The following is a 12598-nucleotide window of genomic DNA, read 5'->3' on the forward strand; positions in this document are numbered from 1 at the left end:
ATGTATGTAATGCCACTTAATACCTCTGCCATTTAAATAGTTATGACTGGAAATTTTGTTATATGATTTTATCGTGATTTAAAAAAATCCTACTCAGTAGTCAAAATTTGCTTTCTTAAAATTAAAGTCTCCTTTTAAAAATCCCCAAGGGGAAGTAATTCTTATTTTCTTTCTTACAGTTTTTAATATTTTCCAACTTCTTAACACCTATAACTTTGAACAGCAGGGAAAACCACTACAATTAAGTTTAAGCAATAACAATATACCGAGAATAGAACTGTCCATGTCTCCGATTTTTTAAGTTTTTAGATGGACACAATATCTTTTGTTTATTTTTATGTGGTGCTTAGGATCGAACCCAGTGCCTCACACATGTGAGGCAAGCGATTTGCCACTGAGCTACAATCCCAGCCCTCCGAATTTCATCCTACAGTTTATCTGTAGACTTAAGGGATGTCCCGAGGGATGGAGTCAGGACATCTAGTGGCATTACCATGACTGCATCCACTGCCCTCAGCACTAACGTCAATGACCCTCCGCTTGGCTTCCTAAGCTAATATTCCACTATAAATTAGGTTTAGACTGGTTTTCTTGTCCACTTTTCCAGTCCACTTTTTCAAACAGAACTATATACCAATGTGGTTAAAAGGAGAATGTGGCCACGGGATCAGTAATGGCAAGATCAGTAGTGGCAAGAGGTGTGACATTATAGTGTCCATTTCCTACACCTTAGGAAGCACTTCTGGAGGAAGAAAACTTGATGCCCAACAACTCATCATAGGAGCTACTGTCCAAGTCTTAACTTTTAAAAATTCCATAAGATGCAGGGCACAGTGGCTCACTCCTATAATCCCAGAGGCTCGAGAGGCCGAGGCAGGAGGATCATGAGTTCAAAGCCAGCCTCAGCAAAATCGAGGCGCTAAGCAATTCTGTGAGACCCTGTCTCTAAATAAAATACAAAAAAAAGGGCTGGGGATGTGGCTCAGTGGTAGAGTGCCCCCGAGTTCAATCCCCGGTACCAAAAAAAAAAAAAAAAAAAAATTCGTAAGAATTTCTAAGACTTTCCATTTTCCTATCAGAACAGATGAATTTTCCCAAAATTAGGCTCAGGTGTGACTTATTAGTATTGACCTATTGAGGAGAAAGATGGTGCTCTGTCCTCAGTAAGACTATGAGATAGCAGCCCACTCTTTCAGGGTAGGGTAGTTTAGCTTGGTCAGCTTTCCAAATTTCTAGAGGCCTTTTAATACCATGACAACTACACTCTACCTAGCCAAGGATACTACCCTGGGGGGAAAAAAAAAGTTCTTTACAAAATAAAACTTACTGTTCTGTTCGTGCCATGCATAAAGCGTGAGCAACAAGCCCTGAACACACAACTTGTGTCAGTCACTCTTGCGTGCAAATGATCACAAGAAGAGCCTTCACTGGTCAGGGCGCCATGTGACCTAGGTCATGGTCCAGGTTGAATGTTTCATCACATCTCATACCTGCTCACTAAATCATGAGCTGAGGCAGCTTTGGAGCCAGAGTAGAACCATTTATTACTGGCCTTCATCGTTGGCCAATTGTATTTGCTTCTCTCAGGACAACTTTCCTTTGTGAATCTCTCACTCAGTGCTAGCAGCTAAATCTAACTTTTTTTGTAGTCCTTTGGAGTAAATCTTCAGATGAATCAAGGCCCGAAGAGATCTAACTACTGAACACGAATTGATGCAACTGGCTGGCACAGGTGGCTCCTGCCTGTCCCTTTCCCTGAAAGACTTTTCAGCTATACTCACTACCTGTCTAAAGGCAACAAGCCCCCCAAACCCCGAAGCTTTCCTCCTCCCCAACAGAGACCCACTCAGAGCCTGGATCCCTGTTTCCGTGGTCAGATAAACACTGCTGTACAGGCACAGCCCTCTCCCCAGCATCTGTCCTTGGCTGGACAATTGGTTTTGCTTACACCATCTGGAATGGTCCAGGAGGGCTGAGCAATATACTTTCTCCAGCTTTTAACAGCGGCCACTCTGAAGTTAGCAAGACGAAAAAGGCTCTGAGACAAGACACATGAACAAAGTGCTGCCTGGGGTTGTCACTTGAAAAAACTCTCCCCCAGAACACAACAAAATTTAACACTCTGAAACCCTCAGTTGAAAGAAAATATCAGTTACCTGTGAACTGATTCTTGGCTCCTACAAAATTAAAATTTACTGTTGAAACTTTTGTTCTTTTAAACATGACACAGAAAAAGACGTGGCCTACATACTGATGAATCCAAGGAAATTTTTTTTTGCACCAGGGATTGAATCCAGGGGCAATCACTAAGCCATATCCCCAGTTCTTTTTTATTCATTTTTTATTTTGAGACAGGTCTTGCCAAGTTGATTAGGTCCTTGCAATGTTGCTGAGGCTGGCTTTGAACTTGCAATTTTCCTGCCTCAGCCTCCCAAGCCACTGGAGTTACACCACTCCTAGCTGGACTGAAGCAACTCTGACATAATCCTTATTTCTATCCAATCTAGATCAATCACAAAATTCTGAAACTGAAACCAAAATGCTGGGGAAATATAGCTTTCCCCAAATCATGTAGACAGTATTTGATTCCTACTATATATCAAGTAGATGGCATCTAATTCTCTCATACTCTGAGAAGTCTCACCTAGGTTAACTAGCTAATTCAAGATAGCATGGTTAGACTAGAATTCAAATGGTCAAGGCTCTTTGCATTTATCCCAGGGGCTTCCAACCTGTGAAGCTAATTAACCTTAGGCTGAATCTCAAAAAAAGACCAGGTACCTCTGTGAGGTTGGGACTGCCTTGTTGTGTAAGCTAAGTACTCAGCGTGGCATCCTGGCCACTGTGGGTACCCAAGATGCATCTCTTGAATGATTAACTGCAGAGAAGTAAAGGGAAGATGCTGCAGCCAGAAACTTGAAGAGCCAGCAACCTCACAGTTTGGCACTTTGGGGCGGAACACACTGACCCATTTGCCAAAGAACAAACCACCAGCCCCCAATTTTTTTGAGACATCAATGCTTCTCACTTTAGGGGCTCCGAAGCTCTCAGGTCTCAATCTTTGTTTTGAAATACTTTATTTTTCTCTCCTATGTGGTGAAAACCAGTTAGTATTCCAAAGCGAAACTCACGGAGGAAACACCAGTCATGCAAGGGTGGAATGTGCCCCTCTTCAGGAGGAAGCCCCAGGTGGAAAGAGCAGACATGCTGCAAGGAAGCTCAAAGCCAGGTAGGTGTGTAAAGCAAGCCTCTGACCTCTTTCTCTCTCTCTGATCTTCTAGGGTTCTTCCTAGCCTTTCTTCTCAGGTTTTTCTTATTTTTTTCTTCCTTCATGTCTTTTACTGTGGCCATAGGGTCCTGGACTATTTCTGAGGTGGGGATGGTGTGATTACTCATTGACCAATCAGAGATGGCGTTAGAACTCCGCTGAGGGTTGACAGCATTGTTGGGAAAGATGAGCGAATTTGCTTCTGGTGTTGCATATTCTAAAGAACTGTTTTCCACAGGTTGAAATTCATAATAATCCCACTCCAGGCCACTGGAGGTCATTCTTCAACTAATTCTCAGTCCTTACTATGCCATAAAGATCAGTATCTGTAGAATATGAGGTAAGGAGTAAACATTTCTATAGGTAACTTCTGAAGTGATTTACTCCAGTAATTAATCTCCCCAGCTTCTTTAAACAAGAAATTTCTTCTTCAAATTCTTGCTTAGATTTCAAGGCTGATCATCACCACACATGGTGACATGGTATATACACAGCAGACAGTCACGGATTATACAGTGACCAGAAAATGCAGGACTTTCAGACCTGTGAAGGTCAATTCTGCCTTCTCCACACCCATCTGTGTTTTTTTCCCACATTACTATTCTTGTGTTATGTTTTGAGTTATATGGGAGAAACAAAGTGTGCTTTATCTGTCTAGGAAAGGGAAAAGATGTGAGAAAATAATTCCAATAAATAAAAGAGGATGTTCCTGTCTCAAAGCAGAGCTGGCTTTCTGCTGACTTGTCTCACCTTGGCTACTTTGTAAGAACTCCTGCCTGTTTTACCTCCTACCTTGCCCGATAGAAACAGCAGCAGTTCTAGGAAATTAGCATGTCTTTTGTTGCATGAGGACACAGTGTTCCTCAGAGGGGTGTCCTGTGGGCATGGGTTAGCATACCTGGCATCGTGGCCTTGACACCGTGGTGAGCAAGGGCTTTAATTAAGCAAAAAGACTAGATGATCCCAACATGTTTATACCAGCAATTCAAGGCCCCACGTGGGTTTTATGTGGTCAGCATCTCCTCCCTGTCCCTGTATTTTCCTCCTGTCATCTAAGGAGATGATATGAGTCAGGAATGTTATGTTGGTTACAATGTTTAAAAATAAAGTACTGTGTCTCCAGGTAAAAATCAACAACTTAAAGCTAAATTGGCATTTTCTGAAAGCAACATTCTTGATGATCCAAGTCTCCAGATGTAACTGGAAATTTATGACACACACAAGATGTCCTGCTGCTCATGCATAAAACAATGCCATATTCAGTTATTTCTTTGCAAACAGTGTCCTTCTCATTTGGAAACACATTTGCCAAGTTTTAGGACACTGCACAGAGACTAAGGAAAACATGAATCACTTTAGTAAACCCTAGCACATACCTTGCATAGCTGAGGGCCTCAAATTTGAATAACACCTTTTTGCCAGTTATTTAAGGTAATTCCAGAAGAGGTTACGATAAGGGAAAACTCTTTAAGATTCTCTGTTGCTCACAAATTTCTTATTTCTTGGAGTTCTGCCACATGAATTAAGAATTGAAACAATTTCTAAAAATAGTTTGATTACATATCATAGACCCCTTTTTCTGATAACTCATTGGAGAATCATTTAGACAATTCTTTCTTAGAGAATTCACCTTCTGCAAAGACCGAACAGGACAACCCTATGTGCTATGTAATCCCATCCCACCCTCTGTTCATGGGCTTCTCTGGGGTCACCTGTCAATTCCTGAGCCAATCTGAGTCCTTTTCTCAATCATTTGGATGGAAGACTCAGATGTGGTCATGTTTCAAAAATAGCAGAGTGCCAGAGTAAACTCTTACTAGAAGCCTTTTCTTGGATTCCATGAGATCTGTGTCATTTTCCCCCCTTAAATAGGTCCTTGCCAACTAAATATATATATCAGCTAAGAGAAATCAAAGTGAGAAAAAGAAGTTTTTAGGCCCTACCTTTTCTCCAGTGGTAGATTTGTGGTCAGTGATACACACCTCCAGCAGGCCTTGCCTGCAATCACTGGAGTGTGAATGCTGCTTTGTGTGAGGGCAGGACACAGGCAAAAGGCCTTCAAGGCTCTGCATTTGAAAGCTAATAGAAAATGAACCGTCCCACACTCCCAACCTCTAACTTCCTACTGAGAATGGATCTCAGAACCAAGTGCTTCTGAGGAAGTTCTTGCCACAACAGGACTGAGATGGAGCTGAAAGTGTTGGGAGAGCATCTTCTTCCCTCTCACCTCATAGCTGCCCACATTTGTACTGTGAACTTCTTGGCAAAAGTTGTGATTTGGATCTGGAATCTAGGTCCCCAAAGTCTCATGTGTTGAAGGCTTTGTCCCCAGTACAGCAAAGTTCAGAGGAGGGGTTTGGCGTGAAGTAATTGGACCATGAGGGCTTTAACCTCATCAGTGGATTCATCCATTGATGAATTAGTAATTTGATGGTATTATTGGGAGGCTGCAGAAACTATAGAAGAAGGGGCTTCATTGAAGAAGGTGGGTCACTGGGTGTGTGCCTTAGAAGGCCATATCTTCTCCCTGGCCCCTTCCTTGATCCCAGCTGACATAACCTGAGATTTTCCCTTCCACAAAGATGCTCTGCCTCACCTCAGGCCCAAAACAATGGATCTGGTCAATTGTGGACTCTGAAACCATGAGCCAAAAAATAAATCTTTCCTCCCTTAGGTTGTTTTTCTAAGTATTTTATCATAGCAACAAAAAGCTAACACAGCAGATAAGCTCCCCTGCTAACCCATTCCATAGAATGATGGCTTCTACTCACATCATCCTGGACATCAAGGTCACAGCCAGCCTTCAGCAAAATCTGGACCACAGAAAGATGGCCCTTATTGGCAGCAAGATGCAGGGGGGTCCGGCCATGCTGTTAACACAAAGCAAACACCAATTTTAGAACAAGATAGCAAAACTGCTCTCTTCAGGGTAGGGACAGGGGAAATTTTTTTGCCCCTTTGATTTGGCAGAAAATTATTTATTTACCCAGATCTCAAGTTGTCTCGGTTAACTCTGGCTATTGGCATCATAGTCAATTATCAATACATGATAATTTCATTTAGTGTATAATTTCTACTTCCCACCTGTAAGCAGTAAAATGAGAAAGAGTCTCATATATTCTCATTTTCCTACTTAATATTATGGGATGATGAAGTGGCAATGATCAATTAGACCAGGGCCAGAGGTGAGAAACAGGAACTGCCAAGCTAGTTAGCCCTAGGAAAATCCAGTAACTCCTTAAAACAAAAACGGAACAAACTGATCAGGAAAGACTCTTCCTCCCTTTAAAAAAAGATTGTAAAATGTTTCAGCCATCCAAAAATAAAGTATTTTAAAATCCAGATAGCCCCAACCATTTCAAAAAGCATCAGTAAAACTACTCATGCTCCTTGTGGATGCCTCACAAATCTGATCTCCCCTCTAATTTGGTATTCACACCCCTCTGCCTTTATGTTTTCACTGTTTATAGCCAAAGACAACACAAACAGATCTACTTATTTCAAAATCTTATGTCCACGGTAGTAAACTTTACAATGTGGCTCAGGATTTTTTTTGTCTAACATTACATTTTTGAAACTTTTTTTGTATGGTCACCTGTAGCTCCAGTTCAGTTCCGTTGTACTGATGAGCACCCACCTAGTTGTTTCCTTGGGTTTGCAGAACATATTTGTGAGCTCAGCTCTCAGGCACTTCTCAGCCCTACAGATGCATCATGAAGACCATTCCCTCAACTACTCTAAGCACCTGGGCTCCTGGCTACCACTCTCAGTGGGAACACCCAGAATAAGTAACACTTTGCATTGTAAATTAATTTCTGTCCAGAGAACTGATCCTGTCACACTCCTACTTCTCCAAGTTCTAAAGGAGGCATTATGCCCCCTTAACTCTCCCTCAGGATTCACTGTGAAGGAAAGGTCAAACATCAATGAGCCATGGCCCCAGCCGTGCTGAAACACACCTGTGAGGAATATGGGTCTCCCTCGGTCTCTGTCCTGCTTAGCATCTTGATAAAGACCCAAAGGCCTTTATTGATATTCGAGCAGGATAAACCTATTTATGGTCTCAATAAAACACCAGTTTGCAATGGGTAACTAGCCATTGGAGGAAAACAGATAACAGACAATAAAGGATCTTCATTTCTAGCCATGAAATGCAATCAAAGCACGAGAATGAGACTGGAAAGAAAGAGGTCAGAGCTCGCTTTAAAATTAGAATGCTTAATTAAGAACAAAGTTATTCTCAAAAAAAAAAGTGGTCTATAAAAAGCTTTCATAAAAAAGGCAACATCTGAGATGAAAGAATGACCTTTCTTTGCCAGTGACTGTGCTCAGCCATGAGCCACTTAACCTTAACTCATTAAGTGAAATGTCCATAGCTGATCAGATGGAGCAAAATGACCAGGTCTTCATTCACTGGGCCTGGTCTCAGACTCCATCTGTCGTCACATATCTTCACACCTTGATACTGAGTGAATGACCTTCAGTAAGTTTCCTAAGGGGTTCTGAAACAGGAGAGTTCACCACAGGCGTAAGCAGAGATACATGTGTGTGTTGTGAGGAAGGCATAGCATGATAGGACACAGGCACCTCTGAGCAGCCAGAAAACAGACCATAATGGGAAGAGGTTGTGTGGAGGGAAGCTGGAATGGGGGCAGGGACAGAGGATCACTGGATGTTGTGGTCAGGGGAGCTCTGAGGAACACATTCATCAGTAACCACATGTCACTGCTAGGGAAGGAGAGGAAGATGAAAGATCTGAGTGAACATAAAGAATCACAAGCCAGGAGAAGGAAACACTGCTGTAGCTCTGCTGTGGACTAAATGTTTAGTAAATCCAGATACTGAAGCCCCAGTCACAAAGTGATGGTATTTGAAGATAGCGCCTTTGGAAGGTAATTAGGACATAGCAGTGAGCCCTCGTGATGTGATTAGTGACTTACAGAAATAAGAGCTGGCTGCCCCTCTTTCCACCAAATGAAGATGCAAGAAGCAGCCTGCTGTCTGCAAACCAGAAAGCAAGGCTCTCACCTGGGTAATCTGGGTGCTGCCACCCTGATCTTGGACTTCCCAGTCTCCAGAAAGGTGAGCAACAAATGTCTGTTGTTGAAGCACCCAGTTGATCAAAGACAGGTTCAAACCAGATGGCATTTGAGAGGGCACTTTAGAAACCATGAACAAGATGACCCTGGATGGAAGCATCTTCCTAATGCAAAGTCAACAACAACAACAACAACAAAAAACCCTCCCTGTGGAGAAAGGAAAGGCCAGAGACATTAGAACTGGATAGGCCTGATATAAATCCCAGTTCTGACTAATAGCACCTGTCTGGCTTTGTGCATGGCAATTTCCTAAGCCTGCTTTCTAACCTGTCAAACAGAAAAAGCCTCCACTGTGGACCCTGCAGGTTTGGGATAAGAATATGAGCCAACACCCATCTTCTCAGTTTCCCTTGCTTCCACTATCCTCAGCCTCCAAGCGGGAGGACACCCACACACCCTGCCCTTAGGAAAGACCAGTGAGGCATTTCCACTGTAACAGATCTGGGTGAAGACTTGGGTCTCGGGTCACTCAGGCAGTCAGAAAGGCTCTGACTGGAGGGTCGTGGTTACCACCGGCCTGTCCTTGACTCGCTCTCGATTTTTAAAATATAGGCTGAGGTTCCCATTCTTTGCATCTCTGCCTTACCATCAGGGCCTTTACTGTGTCTAAACCATGCCACCTCCAATTCCCCAAGTGGCCATGTTCTCAATCTTGCCCTCTCCATGGCTGAAATGACACTGGGGCATATTTCAGTCCCAGGTTTGACTTCAGGGACATAGATGGGATGGTGGGCTGATTACAAACTCCAGTTTTAGGATGTCTCAGACCCTCGGAGGAGACTTCGACACCTTGGAGGCTTCAGGAGCACGTTAGCAGTGACAAAGGGGCTTCTCTGAGGAGGTTCTGTGTTCCCTCACAGGCTTATGGACCTGGGAAGGGTGCAGCAGTAACAAAGGCAGAAACTGTTTTCCTGTGGAACATGAGTCTATCAGCCCCCGGATCCTGGGTTTTCTCAACACAAGACCAAATCCCTCAGACACACACCACCAAAGGAAGAAAAATGCAGAAATGGGCTTAGTTTTCCAGAACATTCTATAGCAAAAAGCCACAAAAACGGGGCCCTTCAGAGGAGCAACTGCTTATACCCAGTACACAGAGATACCCCGAACTGAGCCTGGCTTATGGGAAAAGCTGGAGCTCCTTCAGAGGGAGAAGGCAAACAAAAACTGATCCTTACAACACTTCATGAATGATTCAGACCAAAGGATGCAACTGTTGTTTCCACAACCCTAGGACTTTCTAGCTGAAGAAGAGGACACAGGAGAATGACTACTTACTATGAATGACAGAAGTTGTTTTTGAAATAATTTCCCCTGAGTTCCACCCCAATTATCCTCAAAGCCAGTTCAGCTCCACACACTGGTGGCCCAGGGAAACCAATACTGATGAAGGTCTGCTAGGAGCAGCAGGCACTGCCTTGAGAACTTCACATCTGCTAGCTCATTCAGTCCTTCCAACCCCATAAGGTGGATACTATTATTCAGCTTATTTTACAAATGGGGAAACTGAGGCATGGAGAGACTGTTGTTTATTCTATACCACATAGAAGGTAACTGGAGTATGTACTCACCTCTTAGACCAGCTGACCCCAGAACCCGTGCTCTTACCCCTACATGCTGCCCTGGTGGTGCTGAGGGGCCACCTAGAAGAGGGAGTTTTTCCTTGCTGTCAGGAAGCTCCCAGGTCCTTGGGTATTGTGTGTGAGCCCAGACACTAACCTCTGGTTTCTTAGAAATAGCCTGGTTTCCTGGTTCTAAGATCTCTGGAATGAGCAGTGGTCTTCTAGTTTTCCTTTACATTGAATCTCCTGGAGAGTTGGTCCATGTCATTACTGAGGCCGTGCCCCTCCTCCAGTCTGATTGTGGTGAGGCACTGGTGTCAGGTTTTTATACACCTGGTGACTTTAATGTGTGATGGGTTAAGAACATAGGATGAGATGAGGAGGGGCCCAGATAAGCCCTCCCCAGAGCAGCCCTCAGGTAAACCTGCTGGGCTGGGCCTGCCCAAGCAAGAGCCATTCCTCTTGTTACATTCTTCATGATGCGCTCATCCCCACCTGTCAATGCAAAACATCCCAAATACTGCACCATTAACAGCCCAGAGCTTGCCAGATCTTTAAAGATTATATATGCGATGTCATAAAATTACTAAGAGTTCGGAAAACAAAAATAATATCTAATTCCACAACCCAATTCAACTGTTATTTTTATCCAATTCTTTTCAGAGAATCTCTTTATTGATGCCTTTGTAGTTATTTCCACAAGGTACATAAAATTATCTTGCTTTGTGCAATAATATACCTTAATCCTGTGACTCTTAAACCACATTGAACTGCAGAACCTCCTACTAGAAGAGATTGCTGGGCTCCCTGTCCAGAGTCTGATTCGGTAAGTCTGGGATACAGCAGGAGAATTTGCATTTATAACAAGCTTGCATGCCACGAGAGGATATTTCTTGTCCCCACCATCCCTCCCTTTTACTTTCTCACCCCTCTCCCCTCCGCTTCCCACCCACCATGAGCTGAGCAGCTTTTCTCCATGTCTTTCCAAGATTCTCTGCCTCACCTCAGGCCCAAAGCACAGAAACCAGACGACCATGGACTACCTCTGAAATCGTAAGCCAAAATAAATATGTCCCCTGATAAGTTGTTGTCTCAGGTGTTTGTCATGGTGGCAAAAAACTAAAATAGGCAGAAATGGCTAGTCAGAGACCACATTAGGAGAGCTACTGACAAACCACTGGTTTTCAACTCTATTGCATATTAGAGTTACCTAAAATCTAAACACACACACACTCCCAATTTTTATCCCCAAAGGGTTGGATTCCATTAATCTAGGTTGGGGTCTGGATTTTTTAAAAAATTTTGTTTCTAAGGTTCCAGGCGATCCTAATGTACAGTCAGATTATGAACCACTTTTAAAACCACCAGTTAAGATGGGCCACCACCTGTGACCAGGAGAGTGAGAGTAGGCAGAATCCCTGTATTTCCCTTTCATTCAACCAGCAGAAGCAGAGGCTCAGAGCTGGTTCACAGCCAGGAAACTGAATTGCAAAGGGCCTTGAGATGTTGCCAAGCAACCACCACAGAAAAGTGGCCCCACTGTCAACAACTCTGGGGGCACTGGCCTGGAATGATGCTTTGTTCAGGCAGGTTGAGCCCTGTGGGATGGACTCTAGCAGAACTGCTGTATCGGAACATCAGAGTGATTTCCATTCCAGCAGGTGACCCATAAATTACACTAACAGGTGATTATAAAGGCCACACAGAACAAAACTGTCCCTGCTACTCATTCTGAAGAGCCAACTCCCAGTTGGGGACGGGGGTGGGGAGGGCTCTGTCAGGAAACATTCCAGGAGGATTCCTGTTGAGATATTAATCTCCCACCAACTAGGATGACACGGGAGCCCGGGAGCCCGGCCAAAGGTAACCAGTTTAAAATAAACCTTGAAATGAAGTGTAGGTGTGTATTTCCCCCAGCAGATGCTCACATTTGAAGCTGAGCCTCCTCACTGGACTCTGCAGACCAAGGTGTTTACATAGGAGTGGGGACAAGGGGTCATTTGAGAATCACAACCTACAGAAACAAGCCATCAGACTCCATGGGGCCCAGGAGCTCTAGGTCATGACTCTGGCCATTCATTTTCCCTTCCCAGGTCACAGCTCCTGCTTTGGCGTGCCAGATCCCACTTACTAAAGAGCAGGTCTTTCAGACCAACAATGCCTACCTGTGAACAAGGTCTAACAGAAGAGCGCTAGACATGGAGGAGTAGAACAGAGAACCGAGTATATCAGAGAAATGAGAAGCAAGGATGCTGGCTGGTGCCCCATTCCTGCAACGCAATCTCCATCTCTGTCCAATGATGTTCCAAACCAGACACAGAGAGCTGAGGCAGAAACCAAATGAATAAAGGGGCAGAAACTCTGAAGAATAGGGGTGGCATGGAAGGGAGGCTGGATTACAGGAATCAAGACTCAGTTAAAAAATAAATCAAGGGGCTGGGGATGTGGCTCAAGCGGTAGCGCGCTCGCCTGGCATGCGTGCGGCCCGGGTTCGATCCTCAGAACCACATACAAAGATGTTGTGTCTGCCGAAAACTAAAAAAAATAAATATTAAAAATTCTCTCTCTGCCGCTCTATTTCTCACTCTCTTTAAAAAATAAATAAATAAATAAAAATAAATCAAGTTTAAGCATTTTAACCAGGGGTGTCACAAAAGGGCAGGTGGGTA

The 12598-nt window shown here is 43.8% G+C and overlaps 1 protein-coding gene across 11 annotated transcripts in view; it reads right to left on the reverse strand.

The window, feature by feature from the left end:
* Ankrd6 (ankyrin repeat domain 6) overlaps nt 1-12598 on the reverse strand; it is a 190801-nt gene that overhangs the window by 26009 nt on the left and 152194 nt on the right. For 6 of the 11 annotated variants that reach the window (XM_078019618.1, XM_078019615.1, XM_040283091.2 and 3 more), the window contains exon 3: nt 6040-6138. In XM_078019618.1, the coding sequence (XP_077875744.1) occupies nt 6040-6138 (99 nt within the window). Of the gene's footprint in view, nt 1-3255; nt 3595-6039; nt 6139-12598 lie in introns of those variants that run through there. The other 5 variants (XM_078019619.1, XM_078019620.1, XM_078019617.1 and 2 more) reach the window with 1 other exon arrangement.

This window comes from Ictidomys tridecemlineatus, chromosome 8 (assembly GCF_052094955.1).
Source record: "Ictidomys tridecemlineatus isolate mIctTri1 chromosome 8, mIctTri1.hap1, whole genome shotgun sequence".
Taxonomy (NCBI): Eukaryota; Metazoa; Chordata; class Mammalia; order Rodentia; family Sciuridae; genus Ictidomys; species Ictidomys tridecemlineatus.